The sequence below is a fragment of the Anabrus simplex genome, chromosome 9 (genome assembly GCF_040414725.1).
Source record: "Anabrus simplex isolate iqAnaSimp1 chromosome 9, ASM4041472v1, whole genome shotgun sequence".
Taxonomy (NCBI): domain Eukaryota; kingdom Metazoa; phylum Arthropoda; class Insecta; order Orthoptera; family Tettigoniidae; genus Anabrus; species Anabrus simplex.
Window position 1 is genome coordinate 25521599 of NC_090273.1, and position 25842 is coordinate 25547440.

Below are 25842 nucleotides of genomic sequence, written 5' to 3' on the forward strand. Positions count from 1 at the left end.
ACTATAAGCAAAGTAAACTAGTGTCATTGTCTTGAGTGGTGAAGCTCTTTTCAAGCATGTGAGCTGCATGTACCATTTCAACCATGTACCAGATTCTTAAATTTCTGACAGTACTGGAAATTGAACCCAGGCCTCTGAGGATGCAAACCTGATAGTGCTAACTGTTACACTACAGAGGTAGACCAGTTGACTAGAGAAAAATATCATTGTACATACAGTTTGGTTGTTTTTTTTTTTTTTTGCAAAATAATGGTATAAAACCTTCGAAAACATGCTTCTCTGGGTCTTGTAGGGTCTCTATGTGTATTTCATCACTAGTACGTATACTTCTTGACGGTCCTGCAGTTTAGTGGGGGTTAAGGTCTACCTCTTACCAGGAGGTGCCGAGTTTTATTGCCAGCTAAGTCAGAGATCTTTTTCCTGAATCTGAGAACTGATTCAAATTCTCCTTAGCCTACATGAGAGCAGTTGAAGAGCTATTTGATGGTGAGATAGCCGCCTTTGTCTAGAAAGCCAAGAATAACAGCTGAGAGTATTCGTGGCACTGATCGTGTGTCACCTCATAATCTGCAGGCTTTTGAGCTGAGCAGCGGTCGCTTGGTAGGCCTAGGCCATCTGCGCTGTAGCACCATGGCATTTATTTGACTCCTTTGTAATATTCCTTGAAAAATTTCTAAACATGTAGTGTTAATTTTCTGTCACAAGAATAAAATCAAAAACATCACAGTCATTATCATTCAACATCACTAGAATATAAACGTCATTTTTTCTCTTAATAGTACATTATGCAACAAGCCTATTATGGCTATAATTAAGACTCACTCACTCACTCCGTAGGCTTCTGAGGGACATGTAGTTCCCGTGCCGATCTCACAATCCTCTTCCATCCTTTTCGATCTTGAGCCTGCTCTTCCCAGTTATCAGTTTGGAGGGTCCGGCATACCTTGTTGATCTCCTTCTTCCAGGTGCTTCTGGGTCTTTCTGAAGGTCTTCTCTCATTAAGAGATCCCTTGTATACATCTACTGGTACTCTGTTATCCTGCATCCTCAGTACATGTCTAGCCCAGCGCAGTCTGTTGGATTCTATCACACCCATTATAGTGTATTGTTGAGATAGAGTGTAAATCTCATAATTAGATCTTTCCTGCAAGCTTTGAGAGATAGGATCGAACCATGGGCCAAATATTTTTCGATAACTTTATTCTCAGAGACTTGCAACTGCTGCTACTCTTTCTTGGTTATACTCCATGTATTGGAACCATACAGAATTACTGGTCAAGTGATTGTATTGTAGGTAATCATTTTTGCATTCCTTGTTAAAAACTTGGAGCCTAATATAGGGCTCATAGAGTAAAATACCTTATTTGCATTCTTAATTCTAGCTTTGTGTTCCTCTTGCTCATCGATTAATATACCAAGGAATTTAAACTCCTCTGTTCTTTTAAAAATATATTTCCCAATCTTCAAAGGCAATCTGTCAACGTCCTCATGATTCGGTCTCTGTACAACCATGTAATGTGTCTTCTTATCATTTACCCGTAAGCCAGTTGTTGCTGCCATTTCCTCTAGTTCCACAAATAACTGCTTAATTTCTAATTCATTGCAGCCAATAAGAACAATATCATCTGCATGTGCAAGGACTTTATGTTGTCTCCCCAATATGATGCCAGCAGGTACAGTAGCTAATTTCCTGATAATCTTCTCCAGTGCAGTGCTGATCAGAAGAGGAGATAGTGCATCCCGTTGTCTCAGACCAGTTTTATTCTGGAAGGAACTTGATTTTCTGCCCTTGGGCAAAACACAGCTACCATCCATTCACAGCTTGCACATGTTAATTAATTTTATGGAAAAGCCAAACTCCATCATGATGTTTCACAGCCCTTCTCTGTGGATTGAATCATATGCCTTGTAGAAATCTATAAAGAGATAATGAACTGACTCCTTGTGTTCCCACACCTTATCAATATGTTGTCTGTAGTGGATTTGTTACTACGAAAATTGTTCTGATAGTCCCCAATAACATTTTCAGCAAATGGTTTTAAACGCTGTAGAAGAATAAGACAGAATTTTGTAGGCCGTGTTTACAAGAGAGATGCCACGATAATTTTGTTCTTTATCCCCTGATTGCCGCTTCATAGCGATTTTAATGTGTATGGGTTTTTTTCCGACTTTTACAAAAAATCGGATATAATGACAATCCGCTATAGCGAGTAAAGTTTTCGCGGTTATGATTTCTCGCTATAGCGGACTTCTACTGTATCTTTAAAATAGTATATGTATTACTTGCGATTGCAACTTATTATTATTTGACAAATATGGTGCATTCGGTTCACTACTAAAATAGTATTCTTATTGAAGGAAGATTTCAAAAGTAATAATGAACTCAGAATGTTTGAAACTAGACAGACTATAGAACTAATTTAGTTTATTTTCTCTCTAAGAAACCGCCCATGTTCACTGACGCGATCTGTTAGTGGCTTTCAGTGGAGTGTGCCCCAGAGTAATACCAGATTTACCGTGCTGCCACATGTCCGGACAATATAATACTCGCTGTGACTTACCAAATATAAAATGATTATGCTCTTCATGCCCTTGGTTGGTCATATTAATTGAATTTAAAAACTGACAGACCAGCAGTCTGGCATAAGAGACAATTGAGGGCCTTGATGCAAGAAAGAGATAAGTCCACTTCTTCTTCATAATGCTTTTTTCTGAGTAGTTTTAAAGTTTAAAAATCCCCATTTTTTAAAATACAAAAATGGGATATTTCCTCTTTATTTCTCACCACATTGAGCTTCAGTATCTTATCCCCTATATGACTTTGCTGTTTAAAAAAAAATAAAAAAAATGCAAAACTAAAGGACACAATAAAGCTTGCATCACAGTATGTTCTGAAAAGTGACGTAGTACTAAGAATCCTTGCTCAGCTTCGTGTCGTGGAAATGACAACTCATTCTCAGAGGATGCTGACATGTGATAATGTTACTGTACGTTATCACTAATAACCTATGTCTTTTTTTTTTTCATAATATTGTATTCAACACTGAATTAAAATAATATTGTACTCGTTTTTAAAAGTTTGGAGCAAAAATGTGATAACTCCATATCACTTATTACTTTTTTTAACTTCAAAATTTGTAAATATATTTTTGTTGTTTATATCCTTACTCAGCTTATGTAAATAACAGAATATAATCTGTTATACAGAAGTAGTTTTTTCTTCCTCTTGAAAAAAGCAAGTGTGAGTTATCCCCTTTTTGCTCCAAGGTCCTCAGTTACTTTCATTGATAGGTACTAAATGATTTAAGAAAACATGTGTTCTGAGAAACAGAATGAATAGTTTCAAGTGTGTTCTTTATATAATCATTACAAATGTCAATAAGAAGTTTCTACAAATATTTTCATGTTGTTATCAGAGATTACCTGGCACCTTCTTTACGTGGAGTAAGTTTTGAAACACGACCTGCTGAGAAGATTGGAATTATGGGCAGAACTGGAGCGGGAAAGAGTTCCCTAATAGTGGCTCTGTTCCGTCTGGTAGAGATAACCAGTGGTGAGATTTTTATTGACGCTGTGAATATTGCTCATATAAGCCTGCGAAGTTTAAGGTAAGTTATTCCATATCTTGTGTTTTAATAATACATCTACCAGTTCATCATAATGTGAAGTTGTCAGTTATTGAGTAGCTCCCTCTTCCATGATCACAGGTTCGAATCTGGCAGGGGTAGTCCAATTAGCAAAACATATTCCTGTGCAAGAAATACAACTGTTGTTTAACAAAATCATGAACGAAGGCAAACAAGCTATCCTTGTGTGGATACCCTCACACAGGGGTATTCAAGGCAATGAATCTGCTGATCAGGCAGCTAAAGAAGTTACATATCTCCTGTTAAAGAAATCTAACTATAGCTACCCCCCACATTGACATTATTACCTACTGTATGTTAAAACAAACTAATACCAACAGTGGAAGATAAATTGGGTTAAAACTTCAAACAGTAAACTCTATGAAATAACAACGGAATCTATGATACAACATTGTCTTCATAACCTCCACAGGCAAGATCAAGTCCTAATATCTAGAATAAGGATGGGTCTCTCCAAGATAAGTCACAGCTACCTCCTTGAGAAGAAACAGTCTCTTGTCCACACAACGTGCAATACAGTAGTGTGCTGACTGTGTAGCACATCATCACAGACTGTTCACTGTCCAGCCAATGGTGCCAGTACCACGGTTCAATCAAGTCATGTTTTCAAAGACACTGGACTATATTTAAAAATTTAACTCTTCAATTTAAAATACTGAAATCTCTTATATTCCTCTTATTCTTCACTCTGTAACTAATTGTTACAGTAATTTAATGTAAAATCTAGAATTAGAGGTCCAATAAGACCTTCGGGTTAAAGCGACTATAAACCAACTTTAAAAATAAACGAAAGAAGATCTCTTGTGACCCATTCAATGTTTAGCAGACAAAATAAGATCTATTTCTCTGCTATCTGGTAAAAATGGAACATCAAAGTTGACATACGGACAGCCTAGATGGCACTTTAACTTGAATGTCAATTGTAACTTTTATATTAAACTAGCAAGATACCCGTGCTTCGCTACAGTATTATACTGAAATTTATAATTGAATGCTTATTGTATTAGATATATAATCCGCCGAAATTCGCGATCTGACTCGTTTTCTGCGAGAATCCACCAAAATTCCCGATCTGACTGGTTTTCTATGATTTTACGGCACGTTTCCTCCCACTTTTAAATCTTCCTTTCCAGCAATCGATTTCGCACTTCCCGGGCTAGGCTCAGGTATTCCTCCCGGTCAGTTGGGTCCGTAAATCCTTGCCATCTTTTCCTATAATATTTTTAATATGGATAAAATCCTTCAGGAGATCCGGCGTGGTGTCATATTGGGTGCCTTGGCGAGACTGAACCCGCGGCCGGACTGCATTCTTAGTCATTACCTGTCCAGGAGCCGTTTCCTGCGCGGTCCGCACATTTAACGACGGTCCGGAATATTATTATTATTATTATTATTATTATTATTATTATTATTATTATTATTATTATTATTACTGTGATGTGTTGCTGGAATGGCTGATGACAGGGAAAACCGGAGTATCCGGAGAAAAACCTGTCCCACCCCCGTTTTATCCAGCACGAATGCCACATGGAGTGACCGGGATTTGAACCACGGAACCCAGCTGTGAGAGGCCGGCGCGCTGCCGCCTGAGCAACGTAGGATCCTTATAAGTACATTAATAACAGTAAAATCAATTGGTCTCACCTCCTTCTACACCCCAACGCCGTTAAGTTTATTTACCGCAACCCACCCCACCAAAAAAATTAAAAGAATTTTTGTTTCTTTATGTTTAAGGGAGATTAAAAACACCAATGTTCACGTCTATTACCTTCAGTTTTGAGATTAAAAAATAATTCACTTTTTTCACTTCATTTCGCAATAATACCCCCCCTTTTAAATGAATTTTCCCGCAAATAATACTTGTTTCTTTAATAGTAAAGGATCTTCTAAATTCCAATTATCACGACTCTAACTTCTTCAGTTTTTGATTTATGTGTCCTCATGAAAGGAATTCAACTCCTTTACACTCCCGCCCTCCAAGATGGTTTCCTCACCAAAACGCGTTCTTCTTTGTTTTTAAAGGAGGTCCAAATAAGAATTGTCATGTCTGTAACAACTTTAGTTTTTATTAGATGTATGTATTCTCATACAATTCAGTCAATTAATTTTTCAATTCTTTCAACCCCCCCCCCCTTCATTGGATTTTCCGAGAATACGTGTTTTTTTACTTCTAAAGCAGATTGCAAATATCAAATTTCACGTCTGTAACATCTTCATTTCTGAGATATCAGTAGCCTAATTAAAAAAATTCATCACCATTTTCAGTCACTTTTACCCCCCTTCCACCCAAGTGGTATTTCCGATAACTAAAAGTACACGTTTCTTTATGCTTAATAGAGATAAAAAAAATACCATTTTTCACTTCTGTAACATGTTAAGTTTTTTTAGATATACTGTAAAAATTCTCATTTTAAAATTTCACCCCTTTTGAGTTCCCCTTAAGTGAAGTTTCCAAAACAAATCACCTATATTTCTTTACATTTACAGGAGATTTACACTCACTCTTTACTCTGTAACATTTTACGTTTCCAAGATATTCTGTAGATACAGTCTTTCAAAAAATTCACCCCAATTTGTCACTCCTGTTTAACCGCCATTAATTGGCTTTTCCAAAAACTAAAAAATACGTGTTTCTTTATTTTTAAAGGAGATCCCATATGAAAATTATCAGTTCTGTAATATCTTTCGTTTCTGAGATATGTGTATCCTCAATTAAGGCATTCAACCCACTTTTCACCCTTTTACACCCCTCCTATTAGGATTTACAGGAAACAAAAAATACGTGTTCCTTAATTATTAGAGGAGATTCTAACTACCAAATTTACATCTGTAAATTTTAAAATTTTAAGATGTAGACACACTCATTTTAAAAAATTCACCCCCCCAATACTTGGATTTTCCAAAAACGAAAAAATACGTGTTTCTTTACTTTTAAAGTAGATCCAAAATAACAATTTTCAGGTCTGTAATATCTTCAGGTTCTGAAATATAAGTAGCCTCATGAAAGGCATTCAATCCATTATTCACCCTTTTACACCCTTCCTATTGGGATTTTCCGAAAACAGAAGAATACATGTTTCTTTATTTTTAAAGGAGATTCTAAATACCAATTTTTACATCTATAAACTTAAAAAGTTTTGAGATATAGATACACTCATTTTAAAAAATCACCCCATTTTCACCCCCCCCCCCCCCCCATTAATTGGATTTTCCACAAAAAGAAAAATACGTGTTTCTATATTTTTTAGGAGATCGCAAACACCAATTTTCAGGTCTGTAATGTCTTCAGGTTCTGAAATATAAGTAGACTCATGAAATGCATTCGACCCGTTTTTCAACCTTTACCACCCTTCCTATTACGATTTTCCGAAAACAAAATATAAGTGTTTCTTTATTTTTAATGGAGATTCTAAATACCAATTTTTACATCTATAACCTTTAAACGTTTTGAGATATAGATACAGTCATTTTAAAATATTACGCTCTTTTCACCCCCCTTAATTGGGTTTTCCAGAAAAACAAAAAATACGTGTTTCTTTATTTTTAAAAGAGATCCCAAACACCAATTTTCAGGTCTATAATATCTTCAGTTTCTGAGATATAAGTAGCCTATTAAAGGCATTCAACCCATTTTTCACCCCTTTTCACTCCTCCTATTGCGATTTTCCGAAAACAAAAAAATACGTGTTTCTTTATTTTTAATGAAGATTCTAAATACCAGTTTTTACATCTGCAAACTTTAAATGTTTGGAGATATAGATTCACTCATTGTAAAAATTCACCCCCTTTTCACCCTCCCATTAATTGGATTTTCCAAGAACAAAAAAATACTTGTTTTTTTATTTTTGAAAGAGATCAAAAGTACCAATTTTGAGGTCTGTAATATCTTCAGTTTCTGAGATATAAGTACCGGTATCCTGATTAAAGGCATTCAACCACTTTTTCACCCTTTTTAACCCCTCCTATTGGGATTTTCTGAAAACAAAAAAATACGTGTTTCCTTATTTTTAAAGAAGATTCTAAATACCAATTTTTACATCTGTAAACTTTTAAAGTTTTGAGATATAGATACACTCATTTTAAAATTTCACCCCCATTTTCACCCCCTTACCGAAGGAATATCCAAAAATCCTCTCTTAGCGAGCACCTACATCATAACATGAATATATCCCCAAAATTTCATTTCTTTATGTCCAGTAGTTTTGGCTCGGCGATGATGAATCAGTCAGTCAGTCAGGACAAGCTATTTTATATATATAGATAACTCATTTTTGCCTCAGTTGATATATATATATATATATATTTCACTTTCCTCATTAATAATAATTAAAAGAATTTAACAAACATTATTTCTGCAATGGAGTTCACCAAAATGGATCCCTCGGAATTGAATTTAAACTAGAAAGTCATTATCTTCCATCCCAAGGTGCATGCATGTAGCTGTGTACTGGTATGTCTTACTTGGGCCTTACTTCAGCCTCTGAAAACGTATAATATTGCTTGCAGGAACCGTAGGCCTACTTTCTAAAATAATTCTTACACTGAATTTAAATAACTGTCTATATTTTCATAACTTATCTCAATATTCACAATAACATAATATGTCATGTCTAAAACTTTATCACTTTAACCATTCTCATTGGTTTTAAATTTTTTATTTTCCTTTAAATCTGATGCTATTTTGCTAATGAACACATTAAATAAGGGCCCTCTATTCCAAACACAACATGTTTTTCTGCTCACCATTATGTACAGCAAGAACTAAAATGTCTGTGAGAGGAACAGTTGAAGACGTTTGACTTAGCATATAAAAATGCAATCGCAGGGGAAATAGTGTGGTCCACAATTTTTAAATTTCCATTATCAGTAATCGTAGTATATGCCACTTTTTGTATTGTTCATAGATTACATACCTGAGTGTTAAGGAATTGAAAGTATGTTTCTTCTAAATACGTGTCCCAGTATGAAACAATATCTACTTCACTGAATCAGTGATAATATGCTATTTTAATACAGTATTTCCTTGAAGGTCTCGCCTTGCTGTGATACCACAAGATCCATTTCTCTTCTCGGGAACAATTCGGGAGAACCTGGACCCTGGCATGGAATTCAGGGATGCTGAACTCATTGGTGCCTTACAGAGGTGTCATCTGGTGAGCACTATACGGAAGTTGGGTGGGTTGGATGCCAAGTTAGAACCTGGAGGCCGGAACCTGTCTGTGGGCCAACGTCAGCTACTTTGTCTGGTGCGGGCTGTACTGCACAATGCCAAGGTAAATTTTTTTGCACATCTGCACACACAATTGTCCATTAGCACATATGACAATGATGAAATTTTCATTATGGTGTAACACATGCATTGCCCTCACTGTGGTGGTAAAGCTACCAAACAGTCATATGTTACTTGGGGATCACAAAAGTCAATAGTTTAGGTATACAATAAGGATCTAGCCAGTCCAGAATTTTTTAAAATTCATATTATTCTGATAGTGTTTGGAAGCATGCATTGTATCGTGTGTGTAATGTATGTTTTGATATTTTAATTCACCTTTAAGATTTTGTATGTGCCATACCTAAGTAAAAGTTGTACAAAGAGAAAATAATTTGACCACAAGAGAGAACACCCTGTAGTGTTTGCAATTCAGCAGCTTATTATAAATGTTTTGTTGTAACATAATGAATTTTAACTTGTGTCTTACCATTTTAAAATGTAATTTTTGTATCTGATGTAGCCTATATTTTTTAAGCACTCCAGAGGATGATGTCCCCCAAGGGAAGAAACATGTATAGACAAGTGTATATACTGTAACATGTATTGAATAGGTAGACTGCTAAATACAGTAGAAGTCCGCTATAGTGAGTACGGCATATAACGAGAACTCCGTTATAACGATAACTTTTGTCCATCCCTTCAAATTTCCTATATTAAACTGTGTATTATCCTTCGGCTACAGCGAGAACTCTATCACTGATGCATCCGTTATTACGAGCGATTATTCGCACTCCATTTTTCCGTTGCCGATATTTATGCACCCAGTCATTATACTGCATGCGATCAATCATCTTCGGTGCCGTATCATTTTCTTGCTATGCCCACCAGCGAGCTCTCTCGTCGACATTCGAAGGCAATGTCGAAGTCGATTAGTAATACCCGTCGACTGCTTTTCCTCGAGGAAAATGACAGAGGAGAATATGTTTTCATAATAAATGCATAAATAAGATGTCCGATAACCGTTGTTAACTCGTTGAAGATAGACGCTGAATAAACAATCGCTTACTTTTAATGCTAAATACCTCAATTAAGTAAGAATGAGATAGGCCTACACCTCAAGATATGGCAGAGTGCGTCATTGATTACGAGGTTAGTTTATATTTTCTCGCGTCGGTTAGATTACGGAAAGGCTATTATCATGTAAATTTATAGCAAGAAGATTATAATTTCTCTACTTCCGCTTGAATTATGTCTTCATCATACATATACGGTAGTACAGATAAGTTAGGATATGTGACACTGTTTGAATAAGAAAACTGAAATGTTTGCCACAAAATGCGATCGATCATCTTCGGCACGGTAGCCTATAGTTTTCGCGCTATGTGCATTTGCGAGGTCTCTTGTCAACATTCGAAGGCGATATTGGAGTCTGTTAGTAATACCCGTCGACTACTGTTCTCAAAAGAAATTTCGAAATGAAAGAGGATAACATGTTTTCGTAATAAATGCGTAAATAACATGGCCGATAGCAGTTGTTAACTCATTGAAAATAAAGGCTGAAGTAAACGATTTCTTAATTTTAATGGTATACTGTATACTGAAATTAAAGAAAGTTTCTTGATTTTAATGGTATACCATATACTGAAATTAAGTAAGAAAGTGATACACCTCAAGATATGACAGGGTACATCACTGATTTCAGAGGATAGTTTATATTTTCTCGTGTCTAGTTAAATTTCGGAAAGCTATTCCCATGTCAATTTTTAATGAGGTGATTATCATTTCTCTACATGTGTTTCAAATAGGTTTTCATGATGCATATATGGTTAGGTTAGGTGATGCCGTTTGAAAAAGAGAACTGAAATGTTTGCCACAGAAGCCTCTGGAGTGATATCGTATTTTTCCGAATCCAAGACTACGTTTTTTTCTCACAATCTCATGTGAAAAATCAAGGGCCATTTTGCATTCGCGGCCTGATAGTAATGAACACCACTGGCAACTACCGCAGTAACCACGCTGTTTCTTTTCACCCCTCCGCGTGTGTGCACAAAAACTCGTTGACGACCACCTCTTTATCATAGGCGTACATCGCTAGCCGCGGTGACCGGTCGTAGAGTGCGTATGTGTAACGTCACTGGATCTCGAGAAATAGTGAAGAGAGAATGACATTCTATTATCCTCTACAAAAACGTTTCTCAAATCTGCAGAATGGCATCAAAACATGCGAGCCTTCAAATTCTTAGAAAGGCCACGGCTACTCAGTAGCAGAGTTATAACGCGTCTGCTGTACCTGACGCTTAGTAAAATTAAGTTTTATAGATAGCAGGAATATTTTCGTGATGGATCGTCGTATTGTAAAGATACGTGGAACAGGTATTGCTGGCAAATTTTCAACGGATTCTCGTCGATGTTATGATGCCAATTTTAAGTTGAAATGAAATAAAATGGAATGGCGTATGGCTTTTAGTGCCGGGAGTGTCCGAGGACATGTTCGGCTTGCCAGGTGCAGGTCTTTTGATTTGACTCCCGTAGGCGACCTGCGCGTCGTGATGAGGATGAAATGATGATGAAGACGACACATACACCCAGCCCCCGTGCCAGTGAAATTAACGAATGATGGTTAAAATTACCGACCCTGCCGGGAATCGAACCCGTGACCCCTGTGACCAAAAGCCAGCACGCTAACCATTTAGCCATGGAGCCGGACTACAATGATAACACTACCGTAGAACTCAAAGTCCCCTAATCTTATTTCTATGACATATTCATAAATGAATACAACTTAAGTTTTGGCTCCCCAGCTGTTGATAAATGCTCAAAATGCATTCAGTATGAATACAAAATACAAGCTGGAGATAAATCTTGCATTGCAGAGTTTGAAGTAAGTTTTAAGTTAATGGCTATTAAACACTCGGAAATGTATAATAATTGTGCAGCGGAAGAAAATACGGCATAGGCCTAACTAAAGCCAATATTCGGCATTAAAAATGTGTACTGCACAAAAAAATGCATTCAGTGGCCCACAACAAGGATGCTTTAAAGAAGTTGAAGATGAAATTGTGAGGTATGTGCACAAAAATGCATGGGCGGAATTGTCATACCGCGGCGCAAAGTCCGCAATTAAGACCTGTACATCACTAGCCGCTGAAGTTGGCCGAATCTGGCGAGCAAGACGTGTGTGTAGCGGCAGCCAGTTATATCTGACGCTGAGTGAAAATAACAATTTTATAGTAAGCAAGAATATTTTCCTGATGGTTCGTTGTATTGTAGAGACGCGTGGAATGTGTATTGCCAGCAAATATTCAACGAGTTCCCTGCGATATTATGAGGCCAATTTTAAGTTAATGGTTATTAAACCCACTGAAATAAAGCATAATTGTACAGCCACAAAAAATTACGGCATAACTAAAGCCAATGTTCGGCGTCTACAGTCTAAAAATGCGTACTATATAAGAAAGACATTCATATGATTTTTACAAAGCACTTTTTAAGACTGATAATTTTTTGTAGGAACAAGTGGGGGTCGTCTTGGATTTGGAGAAATACGGTAATATATATTTTTGCAGAATGAAATTAAACACACACTTTCACGTAGCATCGGATTTCAAAAAACAAAAAACAAGTAAGCCGCACTGTGGATATTATCCATGAAAATTCAAATTTTGAACAAACTGATTGCCATTTCATACTGAATTTAATGTGTATGCAAGTTTTCCCAACTTTTACAAAAAATCGGATATAACGGCAATCCGCTATAGCGAGTAAATTTTTCACTGTTATGAATTCTCGCTATAACAGACTTCTACTGTATAATGTTTAAGTACTTAACCTTAAATATTTCACTACCGGTACTTGATTTTCAAAACTTGTCACTTGTAATCTTGTTCTTGGGTAATCTGCTGAGTGCCTCCTAGCTGATTGAGAGCTGAACACAGTTTTAGAGGAGTATTCTCTGCTCTCTCAACGTGACCCACGTATTGTAGTCTTTTTCTTTCCATCACTTTTCCAGTGTCAGGTTTTCCAAAGTATGGTATGAATTGTCTTTTTTTCCTTTCTCCCATATTTTCTTCTCTGCATTGAAAAAAAGACCAAAGATCTTCCTCCCAGAACTCCGTCCAAAAGAACTAATTTTCTCTCCCGTCATCTGTGGGGTTGCCCATGTCTCACACCCATACAGTGAAACTGGTCTTACTAAGTTCATATATAGATGGTTCTTGCTTTGTTGGAATATCCAACATGATGTTAAAAAGTTAGTTTTAAATAAAAGTCCCTCAGGTTGCATTTTTTATCTTTGCCTTCTTTTTCTACCTCGTTTGTACTTGACAGTAATGATTCCATATACAGTACTTGAAGCTCTCTATACACTTGATGGTAACAGGTCTGTTCTGTTGGTGCAATACAGTCCAGTACAGTATAGGAGTCTTCCCAGTCATTCACTGCCAACCACACTTTCCTTGCTTCTTGTAAACACCAGCATGTATCTGCCTCGCCTGAGCTAGAGTTTCACCAATAATCACTACATCACTCACAAATACCAGAGTAGTCTCATCTCCAACCATCTCTATCTTCCTAGCTCTATCAGTTTCACACCTCACCTTTCGCAGGTAAATATTGAATAAGTCCTGGTGATAAGGAGTCTACCTGACACAATCAGTTCCAAACAGGGAATGATGCTGATAGCTGGTTTGCAAAACGTACTTGACAGCTTGAGTCATCATAGCATGCCTCAACCAATCTAATATTTTCCACATATAAATATATCCTTTTATCCAAAAAAATCCAACGAGTAAGGAGATGATATTACTAAAACAGTGATCTATCTTCCAAACAGCTTAAGTCAAAAGAACTGTTGAATTTATTTAAATTGTTTATTTTTACAAAACTTGTACTGAATATTTGTACTTATATTTAGGTAAAAATAAACACAATGGGAGCATATGAGACAAGCATCATTTTGTAGCAAATGGATGTGTAGATATTCTGCCCGTTTATAGAATGAATAATCTTGATAAAGCCCAGCTTGTCATCAGAGCACCATGAGACACCTCAAGGGGTGCTCAGTAAGGAATTGACATGTTGAAATTAAATATGTGGATCCAATGATGTTGGCAGGATTTGGCAAATAATAATCATCGTAGATAGAAGAAATGTTGCATGATTTATTGAAAGCAGTAAAGCCATCCTGGCAAACTAAGATGAAGAAGAATGATCATTAACTTTAAAATTAATTTTGTGCTCTTTAGGTACATCCGAAAAAAAGTTAATGGGATGGTATAGCATAAATTATTCTCTAATCATTCTGACAAAATTTAAGTCAATTACAATATTGATTTTCTGAAGAATTTTAATTTTAATTATGAGAAATGCTCTTCTTTGGAATCTGAAATATTTCGGTGCAAATCTGAAAAGAAAATGACACTAATATAAGTTTACAGTGAATCAGTGAAATTTCAACAAACAAGAAAATTAGAGTTTAATTGTGACATCAAAATCATCTTTAAAATGAATTTAACTTAATTATGCTTCTTTCTTAGAAAATCATAGTTGTTGTCAATTCGACAATAAAGTAAATATCTGCTCAACAAAAATTTTTATTTTCACGATAAACTCTTGTGAATTATAAATTAAACTGAAAATTATTTTAATTCTTTATCCATATAAGATGAAAATAACAATGCTGAAAACTTTGAAAACAATGAAGGTGACACACAGTAATAGATCAAATATAAAATAAACACAAGTTACAAAATCAGCTGAAATAAATCAGTCTGCAAACATCATCTCAAATCTACACTTATCACCAACTACCAAATGGTGAAAATGAACTACCATTAACTACCACTAGAAATGCTTACAGATGAATTCTAGAACACAAAATGTACACCACGTATTCACTTATATCTAGTCTTTTAGTGATGACAAGTAATCTGTAAGCTCGGGCAAATATGGTGATTCTCAAATATTAACGTGGTCTAGGAAAAATGTGACGAATAATGGACTCAGTCATTCGTATCAAACTCAGTCCAACTAAGAAAATTATTAGGCAGAGGAATGTACACTTAACATGACGTTACTATGTAATTCTGCTACAATTACGCTCATCGAATATCATTATAAGGTAGAAGTTTTGTGAACATCCGATATTTCTACAAAAGAGGACATGTGGTTGCATGTCATGTTTCTGTAAATTATTATGGAGACTCACACATTCTTATTTCACCTCATGGAAATGACAGAGTTAAATTTGTGTTCAAAGACTGGTAATAATCCATTAAATATCGGTCGTCATAGACACATCTCATTAAATTATCGCGTAATACAATACTACACGTGCTAGGGATTTCAGTAATGCTAAGACTTATCCCAACAGCACAAATAACACGATTATTCCCAATAAATGTCTCTCAGTGCATGACTCAATGCATGAGAAAAATACATCATTATTCCTGACATCCGTTGAAATATTATGGGTTAAGACTTTGAAAATGTACTAAACTACACGCAAAATGCAAATTCAAACACTATCCTTCCTTACTAGCTGAAATAATTCTTGAAGAAATCTTCTCGGACTACAGTCATAGCATTTGCTTATCATATGAGCTTAATATTCATGCAGAAATGTAGCAAACTAGAAAGATATTTCCGAAGACAAAAATATTGATGTGAAATGTTCCTTGATATCATAGCAATCAAATGGATAAATAATATTCTCTTAATCTAGGCAGATAACTGTAATATTATCTGGATTCATATTCGATGATAGGCCCTTGTTAATCCCGCACAACCGAATTACATGAAAAATTCTCACATCACAAGTAGTGAATTTTAGCACTCAAAGAAAATTCTGTGTTCTACGTTGAGAAAAATGCGAAAAACACATGGTAAAGATATCTCAAATAATACTAAAGAACTACTGCAAAAATACCTCATAAATAATCCCTTCCAGAAGAAAGTTAACTACTAATACTTCTACATAGAACAGATATTACTCCGTACCATAACATGTAGACTTAACTTTGACTTTGCTGATTTTGCAAGTAACAAATTATTTTTGTGATAATTTTGCTGATATCGTTGGATAAGCAGATTATCGGCCGGGAATGATGTCCTCAATGACCTTAGGGTTGGATTCCTGGCATTATGAGACTGTTGGCATCAGTTGTACTGTTTAGTACTGCATGGTGATGGTTGATGTTTCCCAGCTAATAATGAAATGCCCCTCGTTGATCTTCATGTCGCTGATTGTGGTTCGAACTCGTACGCTTATGGATAAGATTCCCTGAAACTGGTAATAGAAAGAATTACCGGAGTGTCTTTAGCATGTATCTTCAGAAATAGCATGGAATGGTACATACTTTTATAGTATGAATTCCTCACACATTTGACGTCTGTTAGTAGCTTTCAATTCTGAGTTGAATGGCGGTGAGGTGAAGGAAGTATCACCTCTCCGGCATATGTGAAGTAGAGCAACAGCTGTTCAGTGTTCCTTGGGCTGGCTGGTTAGGCGAGTTTTCTGAGATGCAGCGTGTAGGCGAGCGCCAACAAGAGAGCAGGTGACAAACCTACTCGAGGCTCGAAGTAAGCTAGGATCTGGATGCCTTGACCGGAAATACGTTGTTCAATTAGCGTCCTGAATTCTTATACATTCATTGTTCCAGAATATGCTGTTCATGCATTGATTCACTTATATTGTCAAAGAGAATTTAGAAGGTTGAATGTTAATAAATTTCCACACTGTTTAATTTTCCATATAAACATTTCAACACATGTAGAATTGTCATTGCATACACAGTAAAATTATTTGTGGTGGCTCCTAAGCTCAGTATGTGGAAGATTTGAAATTACTTACACTACATCCATGTGTTGGCTCTCTCAGGTTTTTAAAGGTTGCAAAGTATTGTTTATTTCCATCCAACTCGCTGCGGCCAAGGCTGGCTGAATTCTCCTCCAGCAGCTTACACACAAAAGAATACAAGAGAAAAAGAAACCACTATATCTCGCTCACTATTTCAGGTTCCCTATGGGAATCAACATCTTTATCATCACTCACTAAGCTCGTATACATGCCTCTCCAAGTATAGCCTGCTCACAGATATATTACTCGAAAGTGTCCAAGACCATAACTGTCACAATATATATATATTGTAGTACTACCCTGAAACGAGAATACACAGTTTATACAAGAACTGTGCACCACAACCTTTACACTTTACTTAGGATCTGTTGCTTGCATCTTCACTTTTTTCCTCCACAGTTGTCAGGCCTCCATGAGGTGTTCCAGTTTGTGATAATAGCACTCTTACACCCTACAGGGTATATATTCTTCATATCTTCCTTATGAAGAATCCTCCAGTTGCACTTCATTGTTCTTGTCTTTCTCAAAATTTGACCTCCCATCATCCGTCTGATCCTGCAATTTTTTTGCTTAATGTCGCTCCGACACAAATAGGTCTTATGGCAACAATGGGACAGGAATGGCCTAAGAATGGGAAGGAAGTGGCTATGGCCTTCATTAAGGTACAGCCTCATTTGCCTGGTGTGAAAATGGGAAACCATGGAAAACCATCTTCAGAGCTGCCGACAGTGGGATTCAAACCCACTATCTCCCGGATGTGAGCTCACAGCTGTGCACCCCTAACCACACGGCCAACTCGCCCGGTGTTCCTGCAAATTATCGGCCATATTTTGCAAACTCATAAACTCAAAATTGTGCACAACTCTATTACAGCAATATATAGAGACATAAACACAACACAGAACATGATACAGTAGTGTCAACAGTGTCAACAAGGAAGAGTTGTGCAAGACTGCAACGTATGATGCTGCCTCGACATGTTCAGTGTTCCATATATTTGTCAGAACTTCTATAATATAAACAAACCCCGCCTCCATCTCTCCAACACACCACCACTTCCCCCTCCCCACCCTCTCCCCACCACCCATGCACCACCCCTTCCCCCTCCGCTCCTTCCATCCGCACAAACACAGCTGAGCCAACAATAGACTCGATCGGATGAACGGGACCATTACTTTGAGAAGGCCAGGCCGTTTTGAGAGGACAACCACCTTGTAAACACCGTAAGTTTAAAGCTTTCTTCACACCCATTTTACACTTTTTACTTATCAGCCCTAGTTTTTCACACAACCTCCTTTTTTCCATTACAGATTGGAACTTCATTGGCGGTTTCCACTAGGTCACTTACAGTTTACCAGTTTGCATCTGTCATCTGCTCTAACACAGCTTCTCAATTTTAGTCACGGCCCTCCCGACCTTTTAAAATAAGGCAAACAAACCAGCCAACTTTGTGAAACAATAATTGAGAACGGGATTAAGAAGATATTGAGAATGCTGCTGTTCTAAAGTTTCATCAGCGTTTTTCTATCACTTGTCACATGCATTTTGCCTGCACGTTATCTCAGGCTTAGTTTCTCAAACTTTTTCGCTCCCACTCCCCTCGTAGCCATTTGATGTGATGGTATTTTCATAAAGGCAGACTTTTGACCTGAGTTTTTGACACAGTGATTTCATCCTGTTTTGAATTGTTATAAAACCAAATTTTGTAAACTAAGAGGTCCGCAACCTCGCTTTGTGTACTTATTGTTCGTTTCCATCTGTATCATTTTTCATTTATTTTCTTCTTAGGTAACACAGTTTTTAGACTCAACTGTGTTTTGTATTAACCCCTGTTTTCATTGAATTTTAACGCAGCGAGTTGTTTTTTGCTCCACATGATGTAAATATTGTATATCGGGTTTTCATTTCCGTCATGTCTCTCTTTTGTTTTTTCATTTGTTCCTTCATTATGTTTTTTGGCAAATTTTTAGCTTGTATTATGTAAATTAGTTCAACCCCTCCCTTTTTTCACTGAAGATGGCTCAAACGAGGTGAAACATGTTTTAATTTGATTACTCCGTCTAATGATGTAATTATATGAGTATTGAATTAGGAGGATACACTTAATTTTACCTTTGTAAAATGTTCATAAATCGTTAGTACAATATTTGATTGTAATCTATTTCTTGATCAAACACTTCTGTTTTAATTGATATGCAGTTGATATAATATTCAATAAATAATAGTCTGATTTTTGTGATGATATAAAGAGCATGTCCAAACCTCTGATATAAAGTGCTGCCATGGGCAGACAGACCAAAAGTTAGCTCGAGGGTTAAGAATTGTTTAGAATAAAATAATTCTATTCTACATTCTAAACTTAAGGATCCGTGTGGTTTGACTTCATAAAGGTTCATATTTTACTTTATAATAAATTTTACTAGTAATTATTTTTAATACTATATGTCTTGATTCTGGATTACATTTTAGATAGTGTGCATCGATGAAGCAACAGCCAATGTAGATATGGAGACTGATCGTAATATCCAGCACACACTACGAACTTCCTTCAGACACAGCACAGTATTGTCCATTGCTCATCGAGCCAGTACTGTGATGGACCTTGACAGGTAATATGTATGACGTAATTATTTGTATCATCAGGTTGGAAGATGGGAATGTGTATATAAAGGACTTGTTGTTGTAGTTGTCATTGACAGATTAGTTTTCTACAATTAAAACAGTTGTTCCATATTATGGAAATGAGTGGCAACAGAAGAGAGTGCATTTCAGTCGACAAATATCATATTTACTTGCTTATGTCACACAAATATTCCTTGAAAGAAAGCAATTGAGGTTTCATCTTATTTTATTCATTTCAAATCTTTAAACCTTGGCCTTTTTTCATGTCCGTGTAAATACGACAAGGTACACTCTGTGACATGCCTGCTCTCAGCTCAATGTCTAACTGTCTGCTCTGATCCTGTGATCTTGTTTGGTAACAGACAGGTGGGTATTTCCTAGCCTGATGATCTAGATGGAATGTGACACTATTGAACTGGCTTCAATTTCAGAATACCAGTACGTGAGGGATGTAAGGTATAAGATCAAGTCCAGTGTAGTACAATACCATAATTTGCTTTCCAACGTGACTCGCTTACGGGTGAGTTATGGAGAAGCATTGAAGTTCTACGGTGAGGTTTAAAATTCAAGTGATTCAATTTGCAGGGATACACGGTAATTGTGCCATGGGTCAGTACTGACACTCAACCTGGATGTGAGATCTGCCATGAATTCCTATTCCCACCCACCTCGAAATTCAGCGCACTGCTTGAACACAATGCTTTGTTTTAAATATACGTCCCTGTACACAGCTTGCATTTGACCACAGATTTCACTTGTCGAAGCCTACCTTTGCACAAGAATTGGACACCCCCCTCTGTTATGCTCACCTGTACATATCCATTACACCACTGTCACTTCAGCAGACATGTGACTCAGACTGACTACATTCTACACTGTTACAACAAACACCAAGCCATACATTGCTGCCACTTCTTGGATGCCCCATTGTCTATCCGTCAGCTCCCGCTTGGAGCGCTGTGCCAGCATACAGTGAGGCACCTGATGACGAATGAGCGAACCACCACAATTCTCCAACGGTAAAATATTCTTAAATTCAAATCCTCATTATTACAGAAGACTACCTTGGAAACAATCAAGAATTTTTTCTGAAGACTCAGAGCAAAGTTCTCTGCAAAACATAAGGAGTTTCACCTTATTTTCTTTTCACTCCATAAGCCCAAAAGCCCATATCATGTCGACAAGTATGGGCCGTGAAAACATCAATGGTAACATGTAATATTGTTTGTGGTGTGGCAACGTAAAATATATTCACTAGAGTTCTTGTGGGTTTTGTGCAACTCTGTGTTCTTTTGTTCCAGGGTCCTGGTGATGGGTGATGGAGAAGTGCTAGAATTTGATAATCCAGATGTTTTAATGAGGAACCACAACTCTCATTTTTATAAACTTGCTAGTCCTGAATATGAGATGTCGTAGTTAGTGCCAGTTAAGTATTTTTGTGGGTAAGTAAATCTGAACTGTTACTACAGTGCTTTTCATTTTTCTTGGAATTCTGTAAGTACTGACTAAACCACACAAACATGCAGAAGTGTTTCACTTCTTTAATTCTTCCCTTCTTTGTTTCAAATTATTGTACAGTCCCATAGGAATTAATTGGAATATTATTTCTTTTTTTATATATTTTTTCCAATGGCAGTCACTCCATGTGAGATTTGTGCTGGACAAAGCGGAGGCAGGACAGGTTTTTCTCCAGGTACTTCGGTGCTCCCTGTCATCTTTCATTCCAGCAGCACTCTCCAGTATCATTTCATTTCATCTGTCATTTCATTAATCATTGCCCCAGAGGAGTGCAACAGGCTTCGGCAGCTGGCACAATTCCTATCCTCACCGCTTGATGGGGCTTCATTCATTCCATTCCTGACCCGGTCGAATGGCTGGGAACAAGCTGTGGGTTTCCATTTTATTTTTTTCCAATGGTTGGCAACAGTGTACACATTGCTTATTTTTAGATCCATGCTTGCAGTGCATTGTTTGTTGATTGAATAATTGTTGCTGTGTGTGACAATTGTGTAGATTGAAACTGCATTTATTGACATGTGTTATACTTTAGAGGAATCCCGAGGTTACATTGTAAGATTCGGAATATTCGTCCTTAATGGATACAACTCCCAAGAAGCGTAGTGCAATTGTAGCACCATCGCAGAATACTTCTATGGCTCAAAGGCCTGCCTGGTGGCGAGAATCGTTAAGGCGTCAAATCTGTATGGTCCGACACCGTGGTTAGCTTGTTCAAGTCCTCCCGTTGGTCGGAGAAAAAGTTTCACCATCAGTATGTTGACCGGCAGGGTAGGAGGGCAGTGGTAAACAATTTCTAATCAGTAGATTGCATGCCAAAAGCCTGGATTCAATTCCAAACCTCTCTGCAGTGTTCATATGGAGTGAGGACATATGACACTGTTGATGATGATTTGAATAGGGATGTTAACCCTTGAGCAAACCCCTTGGTGCTATTCACCAGGAGGAGGTTATGTGCCAGCACCTGGTTTAACCCTCTCACTTCGTACTACAATTTATCACATCCGCTTCATCTCATTAACTCCTCAGATGAGGTTGACGTTTGAAAGGGCATTTGGTCGTAAAAACTCTCTATGAAGATTCATTTCACTTCATACCTGACCCCTAGAGCAATGGGACGAGGGTTGGACATAATTAATACTAATGTGACTCAAAGATGATGATGATGATGATGATGATGATTGTTGTTTAAAGGGGCATAACATCCAAGCCATCGGCTCTGTGACTCAGAGAAAGAGAGAGAGAGAGAGAGAGGTATTAAATTTTGTGTTGGTAATATCAAATAACTCAGTGGCACAAACAGACTGACTCAATTTCACTCAACAGAAACTGGGCTAGGAAAAAGAAAATTCCACCTGGTGATGACTGTTTTTTCTATCAGGCTCACTGCCATGAATTTGGCATGTCAATTATGCAACAGGGAAGTCAGTCTGCATATGACAGATGTTCATCATAGACTTCTAGCAAATGGAAGGAACAGTCTCCAAAGAAACACGTTCTAACAGTAGAAATGCACAGGAAACATCTCTTTTGGACACATAGTCATCAGGATTGAATAATAGAATACTGAAAGAAAATTCTTTCTCTGGTGGAAGACGCTTTGAAGTGCAGGGACAGAGGGTTCAGTATGTGCCTATAGGAAGGAATGAGCCTACAAATTTGCAAGAGATCGTAGAACACCCCGTGAAGGTGTTTCATGGATGTTCCATGCATGTGTGTCTGAGACCCTTAGTGCCAGTGGATGGCATGATGAAAGGTCACTAGTACATTAGAATACTTGAACAGAGAATTCTGCGTGAGCTGAAGAAAAGGTTTCAAGATGGTGATAGAAGTTTTCAGGAAGACTTGGCTTTGCCAACCTTCAAGGAAAGTGAAAAAATTCTTCATTTATAACAATATTTAAACTCAAGAATACAAACCTCTGCTTTACCCTTACACGAAACAAACAACACGCATATTTTCAACCGAGGAAAGGGCACGAAGATTGGTGCATCTTAAGAAGTACTGGGAGGACCGCAAAGCCCGAACAATCCCTTCAAAGAGACCTGAACGATGGACTGGCTAAAGTGATCCTATGCGGTCATAGAAGAAGAAGAAGAAAACAATATTTATTTGCAGCAGTGGTCAGGGAACTCCCCTGACATTAATCCCACATCAAACATCCAGGTATTTTGCAAAGTGAGACTCCCAAAATCTGGCTGTTCCTCAAAAGTATACATTATACCCTATGTAGAATGTCTGTCGTAACATGATGAATTTTAAAATTTGTGCTCAAATGTTGCGGATATATATTAAATATCTTCCGACGAGATTTGCAGGCTGCTACAAGGACAAAACGTACCACAACCAATAAATATTATTTCACAAAAGTTTATGGTTTTTGTTTTTGGTTTAAGTTAAATGAAAACAGAGTAGCTTTAAGGCAGTTTTTAAGGTCCATAGGGGTGGTTTCTGAAGATGGCTCTCAACCCCTTTAAAGTGTCTGTCACAAATGAGTGGAGAATGTCATTACTTCCAAATCTATTCAAGAAGTCCACGAGTAACTAGAAAATGGTCCCTCGAATATTGATCATGAGGCCAGTGATGCTTATGGACTCAAGCTTGTATGTTTCTGTAGTACAGTATTGTGGTTTCAGAGATTTTTTTTTTTTTTTTTTTTTTTTTTTTTTTTTTCAGGGTCTACTCCTTCAGGTTGTTTTTTCATTTGTCTCTCAAACCAGACAGTTCAAGTTGATTATGTAGCCTAGTGACGTGTGAATGCCAATGGCAGTGACGTCTATTCATCTGTTGCTCCCATCAGTGGAGAGATGATGCACCTCCTCATAGGTTGCGTAGACTTTTAGTCTTAGGGCTTCAGCAGTCGGGGATCTGATAGTATGATGGTAAGTTTGAGAGAGAGAGAGAGAGAGAGAGAGAGAGAGAGAGTCTCTCCGACGGAGGCTATTGTCCAGAGATCTGCCTGGTACAGAGGGTACAGCTGACACATTTGCAGTCATCTTCATTGCTTCTCTCCTCTCACTGCATGTCCATTTCTTATGAAATTGAGATTTTGACTTAACATTTACAGTACATTCTCTGAACTCTTTTCCAGGGTGCAAAACACTATTTGTAATATGGGGCCCTTTAGCTTTACCTCTGGTGCATTGATTTTAGCTGTTACGAAAGATTAAAGGTGTGTAATTGCAGAAGAAAGTACATAAAATATATATATTTTTATAGTGTTCCAAGTAATTCACACAAGACTGTTTTTTTTAATGGCTTAAGTGTGATCAGATTAAAGAAGTTGTGTTTCATGATGTCTCTTTATTTTCAGAATGTAATTGGCTGGCACTGAAAACTTCCTGCCACGTGTATTGGACATTTCCTCTTGAAGAAAGTGGGGAATATTACCACGAAACAGGCTGTGATCTGATTGGAAAGTTCAATGAACGATTTGTAGTTGTAGCTTTCTAACAAGGTGAAGACTGAAAATGGCAGAGATTTCTGCTGAAAGTGTTTTAAAGTTGACATTTCAGTTTATCTACAAATCAGTGAAATAGTATTCTTGTGTAATGAGCTTTATAATTCAAATGTTACTTCAGTTATTTTGTTCCTAACAGTTAGGCTCTTTGTTGTGAATTAATTTTAAGAAGTATGAAGTGAGCAGTTTCTGGATTGCAGTGTGTATGACATAACAATGAAACCAAAGCATTTCTATGGGGTTCTTTTGTATTTATAACTATAGATCATTTTAATTCTTTCTGATGATATTATGTCATGTCTTTAGTATGTTGTGATCATTATCTTCCTTAAAATGCTTTCTCTGCTCTGCCTTTTGAGCATTGTTCAGAGAAATATTTGCTCTCTTGATTCCAGGTAACACATGTACCAATTTTCTGTTGAATGTTCAGTGCAAAGATCTCAAAGTTATGACAGTATTTGTATTTCATTGATGTGTGTATCCTATTCACAGTAGACATCCTAATCTTGTGAGCTTTTGTACTCTTTGCTTTTGATTCTGAAATATATCATTTTTCCTCTCAAGCCATCTAATAATTTTTAGGTAGTAAAATCCGAACATACAAAGATTCTACTGGAGGGCTTTATGTGTAATGAAATACATAGATGTAGAAATTTCCATTTCTGATTGAATTCCCCCACATTTACTCAATTATAGTGCATATTTCTTCAATGGTTTATTTATTAATTAAATACTTGTATATAACTGACTAATGTAGAATTATGTCATTTTGGAACACTTCATCAGATAGATTTAATAATAATAATAATAATAATAATAATAATAATAATAATAATAATAATAATAATAATAACAACCTTGGGCCTGGTTGTAGGTTTTCATTTCATTTTCATTTCAATAATAATAATAATAATAATCTGTCGTGATTGGCTGATTGTCTGATCATTACGATCGAAGCATTTCTGACCGAGGTCAGGGTTTACAATTCCAGGTGTGATCTGGAAAGGCGTTCGGTGAGGTATGAATTGGTGATTAGTGAGGTTGGTTGTGAAGTCTGTGTTTGGTCCACGAGAGTTACAGTGAAACTCTGTTAAGAAGTTTTTCAAGGGACCACCAAAAAAAAAAAACTTCTTAAGCAGGAAACTTCTTAAAAGGGCTAATGACCGAAAACTTATTCTGTGCTTTGACATACATGTGAAACGCACAGCCAACAGATTTCCTTGTTTGTGAACAATACCGAAATAGGCTGATATATAAGAGCTGCTAAAAGAAAGCCACAATATAAATACAGTATTAGATTATCATGACATGTATTTTTAGAGATAAAGTAAAATACTGTAATTGAACATACTGTATTATAAAAATTCTTGATAAGAGAAGGGAACATATTATTATATAAAACCTTGCACAAGAGATAAAAGAAATACTAAGAACATTAAAACGGTAGATGGTGACAGTACATTATGTAAATTCCATACTGCATTAGACATTAAATACATTTCCAAACACAAAAGTCTAGGCTCCTACTTGG

At 36.8% G+C, this 25842-nt stretch overlaps 1 protein-coding gene across 1 annotated transcript in view; it reads left to right on the forward strand.

Annotated features, from left to right (window-relative positions):
- Window positions 1-24874, forward strand: part of LOC136881318 (ATP-binding cassette sub-family C member 10) — a 146842-nt gene extending 121968 nt beyond the window's left edge. The window contains exons 21-25 of the mRNA XM_067154131.2: window positions 3417-3608; window positions 8677-8920; window positions 19184-19323; window positions 20638-20778; window positions 24165-24874. Of these exons, the coding sequence (XP_067010232.2) occupies window positions 3417-3608; window positions 8677-8920; window positions 19184-19323; window positions 20638-20752 (691 nt within the window). The 3' untranslated portion in view covers window positions 20753-20778; window positions 24165-24874. The remainder of the gene's footprint in view (window positions 1-3416; window positions 3609-8676; window positions 8921-19183; window positions 19324-20637; window positions 20779-24164) is intronic.
- The last annotated feature ends 968 nt before the right edge of the window (window positions 24875-25842 follow it).